The sequence below is a fragment of the Trypanosoma cruzi genome, genomic scaffold, assembly GCF_000209065.1.
Source record: "Trypanosoma cruzi strain CL Brener 1047053517069 genomic scaffold, whole genome shotgun sequence".
Lineage (NCBI taxonomy): Eukaryota > Euglenozoa > Kinetoplastea > Trypanosomatida > Trypanosomatidae > Trypanosoma > Trypanosoma cruzi.
Window position 1 is genome coordinate 230291 of NW_001849534.1, and position 8480 is coordinate 238770.

The following is an 8480-nucleotide window of genomic DNA, read 5'->3' on the forward strand; positions in this document are numbered from 1 at the left end:
TTTTGCATCCAGGCAATCCACAATTCGCATTTCTCCCACAGGTGGAACTGCGTACAATGGCACTGTCGGCGAGTCATGGACGGCACCGAGAGCAGTAGATGGAACCTATCTGCGTCTAGCCCCACTGTATGAGAGCACAACGCACTACCAGCTACGCACTGGCCCCTACTACACAGAGGATGAGGCCCCGGCACACGGCATGACGCTACCGCCCAAAAGCTCTCTCCCTACACGTGAATGGTAGAAGCAGCCGAACGAAATGTAAAGTAAGAATTTGTCTGTCACATAAAGGGCGCTAGAGGACAGCAGAAATTGACAGGCATCCCACATTTACAGCACATAGGATGTGTACTGTAAAGGAAACTGATTTTCTTATAATAACCATTACCAGTGGGTTTTCTGCACCTCTATTGCATTGCTTGTAATGCCACTATCATAGATACCTTGTCAGATCTTCACAGTTTTCATTTGTCTCTTTTCTATCTTATACCTTTCAACCAAAACTTCAAGCCATGCGCCAGCCACGCCACACCGCGCTGCTGCCACTGCTGCCGTGGCTCATGATGGTGGTGTGTTGCGCCGGTGTTTGCGTTGCCGCCGATCGTTCCGTGAAGCACCGCTGTGGGTTTGACGCGATGATGAAGAAATACGGCCGGCTGCCGACTGCGGTGGTGCGTGAGGTGCCGCGCCGGGGACAGGGCGCCGTGCAGGCGTACACCGCCGCCAGCGAGGATGGGGACGACGGCTGGGCTCCGATCCGCATCAAGGTGTCCGCGGAGGACATGCACGACCCGTTGAGGCACTGCACTGCGGCGGGGGATCTGCGCATTGACCACGACGGCCGCGCAATAACATGCGGGGCGGACGACGTGTTGACGGAGGAGAGGAGGAGCATTATTCTGAGGCAAACTCTCCCCGCCGCCATTCAGCTGCACGCGGAGCGTCTCTCCGTGAGGCCCGTGACGCGCCCCGTCCTCATTCCTCGAACCGGTCTGGGGATGTGCGATAACTTCACCATCCCAGACAAGCACCACACGGTGGGTGTGGTTGGTACCGACATGATTCTCTACGCCAATATTTTTCCGACTTCTGGTGTAAGGTCGTGGGCGGCTCTGTGCGTCCTGCTGGATGATGGTCGTCCATTTGCTGCTGCCGTGAACTTTGACCCGAGCCAAATAGCGGTGTCGATTGGAGACGTGCGTGCAGCGGCCCACGAGTTGGGGCATGCCATTGGGTTTGATGTTTCTTATTTTGTGACGTTACATATGATTTCCGAGGTCCCGAACGTGCGCGGGATGTCCAAGGTGTTGGTGATTTCAACGCCGAAGACGAAGGCGATGGCGCGTCAGTACCACAACTGCCCCACGCTTGAGGGCATTGAGCTGGAGGACGAGGGTGATTATGGAACTGCACTGTCGCATTGGAGGAAGCGCAACATGAGGGACGAGCTGATGACTAGTGATATGGGGGTTGGGTTGTACTCGGCACTGACGCTTGCAGCATTTGAGGACATGGGTGTTTATGTGGCAAACTACAGCGCGGCGGAGATGTTGTGGTGGGGCAACAACTCTGGCTGTGGGCTGCTGGAAAAGAAGTGCTTGACCGACGGCATCAGCGAATACCCTGATCTGTTCTGCAACCAGTTTGACAAAAACGTTAAGTTCTTCTGCACGTACGACCGTCTGTCCCTGGGATCCTGTGACCTGAAGAGGCACGAGGAAGCCCTGCCAGAGGAGTATCGGTACTTCGCTGATCCCCGAGTTGGCGGTGATGACCCCTACATGAGCAGATGTCCGTATGTTGAGGCGTATTCTAATGGTGGTTGCACCAACGGCAATCCTTCATTAATGCCTGGCAGTGTCGTTGGCCCGAACTCGCGGTGCGTGAAGGGGCAGGAGCTTCAATTCGACGACGAATATATTGGCGATGTGTGTGTGGACACTCGATGCGGCGACGGCACACTGAGCGTGCGGTTTCTTCGTGACGATGCGTGGCACGAGTGCCAGGAGGGTGAAACCGTTACGCCGCCATCGGGTCCCTGGCGTGGGAGCATTGTGTGCCCCCAATACGCCGATGTGTGCACCGCCTTCCCGAACATCAGCAGTCACCCAATACCGGTCGTTGACCCGCCTCTAGCGGACGACCCGACATCCGCGGAGGATGCGGAGGGAGACGAGGGTGAGGTTCCGAGGAAGCGGCCGCGGCGACTCTGATTCCGGGGCTCTGCCGCCAATAAATTTATTGGGCAGCGTGGATGGCGAGGCGAGCGGCACTGCGGACGCACCCCAATCGGGCAGCAGCGTCACGCGGTTGTGCTTTGCGCTCTCCTCTGTAGCTCCGTCTCCGGGCGACGGGGCGCTCTTCCACATCTCCACGTGGCGGGGCGGACGTGCACTGCGATGGCGGCCGACGGACGGGTCATCATATTTATTTGAGGAAACGAAAAAACACGAGCAAAACGAGAAAAAGAAAATGCGCGAGCAGCGTTTGGCAGGGTCATGATGTGCACATGGCCCGTGGGCCCCGCACTCGCAAGACGCAGCACTGCAGTAATGATAGCACCGTGCAACTGTTGCGCTACTCCTCTCTTCGCTTCTGAAAAACGGACAATGAGCGTATTTGTTTTTTTTTTTGTGCCTGCGATGCGTGGCTTCACGGACATTTGCATGCTGGGGGATGAGTCTCTGCGCAACCGCGTGGTGGCGAGGTGGTCTGGAGGGAGGGGACGAGTCCCAGCACCGCATGCGCCCACGTGCGTCTTCTGATGCGGGCAGGCGATGGGAAGTCGCTGTGACCCAATGGGTGCGGGGGTGTTCGTGACTGCTTTGCTGAGGGCGGGGGCGAGGACCCTCGATGCGGCGTTCCACGCAGACAGACCTCTCCTGTGCTTTATTAGTATTTATTTTTGGCTGCGGGGGAATGGCCAGGCCCTGCGAGTGGGCGCCAAAACTGCCCAGCCGTGTCCTCTTTGCTCCGCTTATTGGTGTGGGGGTCGCGCACGGTGTGAGTTGTGGGGCCCGCCCCACGCGGGAGGCGAGCGAAAGACGCACTCGACACCTCCTTTTCGTCAGTCATGAATGGTTATGGGTGTGGGGAGTCGTGCTGGGCTCGCCGTGGGCCACGGAATGCATCCGTCGCAGCCATGGCGACAGCATGACGGGAGTGCGAGGTATCTTTTTGTCTTCCCTGTCCTGTGCTGGAGGATATCAAGTCGCGGACTATTTTTTATACTCTTCTCTCCTGCGCCCTCTCTTCACTAAGTATGCGTGTCACAGCGTGGATGGTGTGATGGTATTTTTGAGTGCATGTGAGAAGGAATGTTATTGAGAGGGCTGGTTGCCCAACTTAATGTAAGTTTTGGTAAAACGACGAAAATATTTCCGTGTGATCCTTTTCCTATCTTATGGTCCTTTGAAAGGCCCCGACGGAAGGAATCAAGGAACCGATAACGGCACGACGAATTTTATTTTTATTTTTTCCATCCACCCTCTTTGATTCCGACCTTGCGGCGGAGTCTTATGGCTGGAGGGCCCAAAGTGTTCCAACTCGTAAGTAATAAATGTTTCCAATCCGAACACACCGCACCGTGGCACGAGGATGGCTATCCGAACATATAGATGTAGTTGGGACTAACGTTGAGGATGTGGCGAGGCCGCTGCCTCTCCATGACCCTCTTCTTTCCCGTCCTGTTTTATTTATACGTATCAGTTCAGTATCTGGTCAGCAGCGCTGCAGAACATTTTTCCGTGCTTCGGCTTTATTTGGAGGCTGTGTCGGTTTTTTGTTGTTGTCTGTGTGTGCGCTGCGGTAATTTGTGGTGCTGCCCCTCCTCTCTTGTGGCTGCAGCGTCTCTTTTCCCTCTGTTCCTCTTTCCTTCTGCTTCTCCTCCCGCAGACAAGGCCTGTGCTACCACCACTACCACTAATACCACTGCTGTTGCCCGCACCGCAGGAACAGACACACTGTACCGAAGCCATGCGCCAGCCACGCCACACCGCGCCACTGCCACTGCTGCCGTGGCTCATGATGGTGGTGTGTTGCGCCGGTGTTTGCGTTGCCGCGGATCCCGCCGTGAAGCACCGCTGTGGGTTTGACGCGATGATGAAGAAATACGGCCGGCTGCCGACTGCGGTGGTGCGTGAGGTGCCGCGCCGGGGACAGGGCGCCGTGCAGGCGTACACCGCCGCCAGCGAGGATGGGGACGATGGCTGGGCTCCGATCCGCATCAAGGTGTCCGCGGAGGACATGCACGACCCGTTGAGGCACTGCACTGCGGCGGGGGATCTGCGCATTGACCACGACGGCCGCGCAATAACATGCGGGGCGGACGACGTGTTGACGGAGGAGAGGAGGAGCATTATTCTGAGGCAAACTCTCCCCGCCGCCATTCAGCTGCACGCGGAGCGTCTCTCCGTGAGGCCCGTGACGCGCCCCGTCCTCATTCCTCGAACCGGACTGGGGATGTGCGATAACTTCACCATCCCAGACAAGCACCACACGGTGGGTGTGGTTGGTACCGACATGATTCTCTACGCCAATATTTTTCCGACTTCTGGTGTAAGGGCGTGGGCGGCTCTGTGCGTCCTGCTGGATGATGGTCGTCCATTTGCTGCTGCCGTGAACTTTGACCCGAGCCAAATAGCGGTGTCGATTGGAGACGTGCGTGCAGCGGCCCACGAGTTGGGGCATGCCCTTGGGCTTGCGCGAGTGCAGTTTTTTGTGTTACATATGATTTCCGAGGTCCCGAACGTGCGCGGGATGTCCAAGGTGTCGGTGATTTCAACGCCGAAGACGAAGGCGATGGCGCGTCAGTACCACAACTGCCCCACGCTTGAGGGCATTGAGCTGGAGGACGAGGGTGGCCCTGGAACTGTACTGTCGCATTGGAGGAAGCGCAACATGAGGGACGAGCTGATGACTAGTGATATGGAGGTTGGGTTGTACTCGGCACTGACGCTTGCAGCATTTGAGGACATGGGTGTTTATGTGGCAAACTACAGCGCGGCGGAGATGTTGTGGTGGGGCAACAACTCTGGCTGTGGGCTGCTGGAAAAGAAGTGCTTGACCGACGGCATCAGCGAATACCCTGATCTGTTCTGCAACGAGTTTGACGACGAAGAAAGGCTTTTCTGCACGTACGACCGACTGTCCCTGGGTTACTGTGACCTGAAGAGGCACGAGGAAGCCCTGCCAGAGGAGTATCGGTACTTCGCTGATCCCCGAGTTGGCGGTGATGACCCCTACATGAGCAGATGTCCGTATGTTGAGGAGTATTCTAATACTGGGTGCACCAACGGCAATCCTTCCGCAATGCCTGGCAGTGTCGTTGGCCCGAACTCGCGGTGCGTGAAGGGGCAGGAGCTTCAATTCGACGACAAATATATTGGCGATGTGTGTGTGGACACTCGATGCGGCGACGGCACACTGAGCGTGCGGTTTCTTCGTGACGATGCGTGGCACGAGTGCCAGGAGGGTGAAACCGTTACGCCGCCATCGGGTCCCTGGCGTGGGAGCATTGTGTGCCCCCAATACGCCGATGTGTGCACCGCCTTCCCGAACATCAGCAGCCACCCAATACCGGTCGTTGACCCGCCTCTAGCGGACGACCCGACATCCGCGGAGGATGCGGAGGGAGACGAGGGCGAGGTTCCGAGGAAGCGGCCGCGGCGACTCTGATTCCGGGGCTCTGCCGCCAATAAATTTATTGGGCAGCGTGGATGGCGAGGCGAGCGGCACTGCGGACGCACCCCAATCGAGCAGCAGCGTCACGGGGTTGTGCTTTGCGCTCCCCGCTGCAGCTCCGTCTCCGGGCGACGGGGCGCTCTTCCACATCTCCACGTGGCGGGGCGGACGTGCACTGCGATGGCGGCCGACGGACGGGTCATCATATTTATTTGAGGAAACGAGAAAACACGAGCAAAACGAGAAAAAGAAAATGCGTGAACAGCGTTTGGCAGGGTCATGATGTGCACATGGCCCGTGGGCCCCGCACTCGCAAGACGCAGCACTGCAGTAACAATAGCATCGTGCAACTGTTGCGCTACTCCTCTCTTCGCTTCTGAAAAACGGACAATGAGCGTATTTGTTTTTTTTTTTGTGCCTGCGATGCGTGGCTTCATGGACATTTGCATGCTGGGGGAATGAGTCTCTGCGCAACCGCGTGGTGGCGAGGTGGTCTGGAGGGAGGGGACGAGTCCCAGCACCGCATGCGCCCACGTGCGTCTTCTGATGCGGGCAGGCGATGGGAAGTCGCTGTGACCCAATGGGTGCGGGGGTGTTCGTGACTGCTTTGCTGAGGGCGGGGACGAGGACCCTCGATGCGGCGTTCCACGCAGACAGGCCTCTCCTGTGCTTTATTAGTATTTATTTTTGGCTGCGGGGGAATGGCCAGGCCCTGCGAGTGGGTGCCAAAACTGCCCAGCCGTGTCCTCTTTGCTCCGCTTATTGGTGTGGGGGTCGCGCACGGTGTGAGTTGTGGAGGCCCGCCCCACGCGATCCTCCTCGCCCCACGCGGGAGGCGAGCGAAAGACGCACTCGACACCTCCTTTTCGTCAGTCATGAATGGTTATGGGTGTGGGGAGTCGTGCTGGGCTCGCCGTGGGCCACGGAATGCATCCGTCGCAGCCATGGCGACAGCATGACGGGAGTGCAAGGTGTCTTTATTTGTCCTGTGCTGGAGGATATCAAGTCGCGGACTATTTTTTATACTCTTCTCTCCTGCGCCCTCTCTTCACTAAGTATGCGTGTCACAGCGTAGATGGTGTGATGGTATTTTTGAGTGCATGTGAGAAGGAATGTTATTGAGAGGGCTGGTTGCCCAACTTAATGTAAGTTTTGGTAAAACGACGAAAATATTTCCGTGTGATCCTTTTCCTATCTTATGGTCCTTTGAAAGGCCCCGACGGAAGGAGTCAAGGAACCGATAACGGCACGGCGAATTTTATTTTTATTTTTATTTTTTCCATCCACCCTCTTTGATTCCGACCTTGCGGCGGAGTCTTGTGGCTGGAGGGCCCAAAGTGTTCCAACTCGTAAGTAATAAATGTTTCCAATCCGAACACACCGCACCGTGGCACGAGGGTGGCTATCCGAATATATAGATGTAGTTGGGACAAACATTGAGGATGTGGCGAGGCCGCTGCCTCTCCATGACCCTCTTCTTCTCGTCCTGTTTTATTTATACGTATCAGTTCGGGATCCGGTCAGCAGCGCTGCAGAACATTTTTCCGTGCTTCGGCTTTATTTGGAGGCTGTGTCGGTTTTTTGTTGTTGTCTGTGTGTGCGCTGCGGTAATTTGTGGTGCTGCCCCTCCTCTCTTGTGGCTGCAGCGTCTCTTTTCCCTCTGTTCCTCTTTCCTTCTGCTTCTCCTCCCGCAGACAAGGCCTGTGCTACCACTACTACCACTAATACCACTGCTGCTGCCCGCACCGCAGGAACAGACACACTGTACCGAAGCCATGCGCCAGCCACGCCACACCGCGCTGCTGCCGCTGCTGCCGTGGCTCATGATGGTGGTGTGTTGCGCCGGTGCTTGCGTTGCCGCCGATCCCGCCGTGAAGCACCGCTGTGGGTTTGACGCGATGATGAAGAAATACGGCCGGCTGCCGACTGCGGTGGTGCGTGAGTTGCCGCGCCGGGGACAGGGCGCCGTGCAGGCGTACACCGCCGCCAGCGAGGATGGGGACGATGGCTGGGCTCCGATCCGCTTTAAGGTTTTTACGGAGGATCTGAAGAATCCACAGAAGTACTGCACTGCGGCGGGGCAACAAAGGTCGGACCTTCGGGGAATAGTGACTATTTGTCGAAGAGAGAATATATTGACGGAGGAAAAGAAGAATATCTTTGAGTCGTATGTCATTCCCAAAGCCCTTAAAATGCACTCTGATCGACTTTTTGTTAAACCCTTGAGGATCAGCTTGGTTGTGCCGGATCCTGTGTATGGAATTTGCACTGAATTTACGATTCCGCGTGAACACCGGACGAAAGGGGTGCCTAATACCGACATGGTTATTTACGCCGGTGCTGCACCCGTGACTGGGGCAGCGGCGTGGGCAGGGCCGTGCCTCACATTGCGGGATGGTCGTCCATTTGTTGCTGTGTTGAACTATGATCCTCGGACCCTTGTTCGTGATGATGCGACAGTGCGCCAAACCGCACATGAGGTTGCACATGCTCTTGGATTTGGCTACGAGATAATGGAACCACTCGGTATGGTGAGCAAGATCCCTAATGTGCGCGGCAAGGAATTTGTGACGGTTGTGAGTTCTGCAATAACGAAGGAGAAGACGCGGGAACACTACAACTGCCCTACCGCTCCGGGCATGGAGCTGGAGGACGAGGGTTATGGGGGGACAGCGGGATCCCACTGGGAACGTCGCAATGCGTTGGATGAGTTGATGGCAGGCATTTCAGGGGCCTCTCTCTACACATCACTGACAATGTCGGCTTTTGAGAGTATGGGATTTTATCGCGCCAATTGG

General features: G+C 56.6%; 4 protein-coding genes across 4 annotated transcripts, besides 6 other annotated features; all 4 read left to right on the plus strand.

Moving 5' to 3' along the window:
* Window positions 1–244, plus strand: Tc00.1047053511203.5 (hypothetical protein, conserved; the record flags this gene model as incomplete). The annotated part of the gene is made up of 1 exon (XM_800502.1): window positions 1–244. A coding segment is annotated over one exon (244 nt), but the record flags the coding sequence as incomplete, so codon positions are not given.
* Window positions 1–7029: a sequence feature (areas not merged during assembly with more than two copies in the genome that could not be assigned to a particular haplotype).
* Tc00.1047053511203.10 (surface protease GP63, putative) lies at window positions 513–2213 on the plus strand (the record flags this gene model as incomplete). The annotated part of the gene is made up of 1 exon (XM_800499.1): window positions 513–2213. One exon carries the CDS (start codon window positions 513–515, stop codon window positions 2211–2213), a length of 1701 nt encoding a protein of 566 aa, XP_805592.1.
* Window positions 3304–3576: a mobile genetic element.
* On the plus strand, window positions 3976–5676 carry Tc00.1047053511203.20 (surface protease GP63, putative; the record flags this gene model as incomplete). The annotated part of the gene is made up of 1 exon (XM_800500.1): window positions 3976–5676. The coding sequence occupies one exon, from the start codon at window positions 3976–3978 to the stop codon at window positions 5674–5676; it is 1701 nt and encodes a 566-aa protein (XP_805593.1).
* Window positions 6781–7059: a mobile genetic element.
* Window positions 6939–6960: a microsatellite.
* Window positions 7030–8111: a sequence feature (haploid, Esmeraldo-like haplotype).
* Tc00.1047053511203.29 (surface protease GP63, putative) lies at window positions 7458–8480 on the plus strand (the record flags this gene model as incomplete). The annotated part of the gene is made up of 1 exon (XM_800501.1): window positions 7458–8480. A coding segment is annotated over one exon (1023 nt), but the record flags the coding sequence as incomplete, so codon positions are not given.
* Window positions 8112–8480: a sequence feature (areas not merged during assembly with more than two copies in the genome that could not be assigned to a particular haplotype).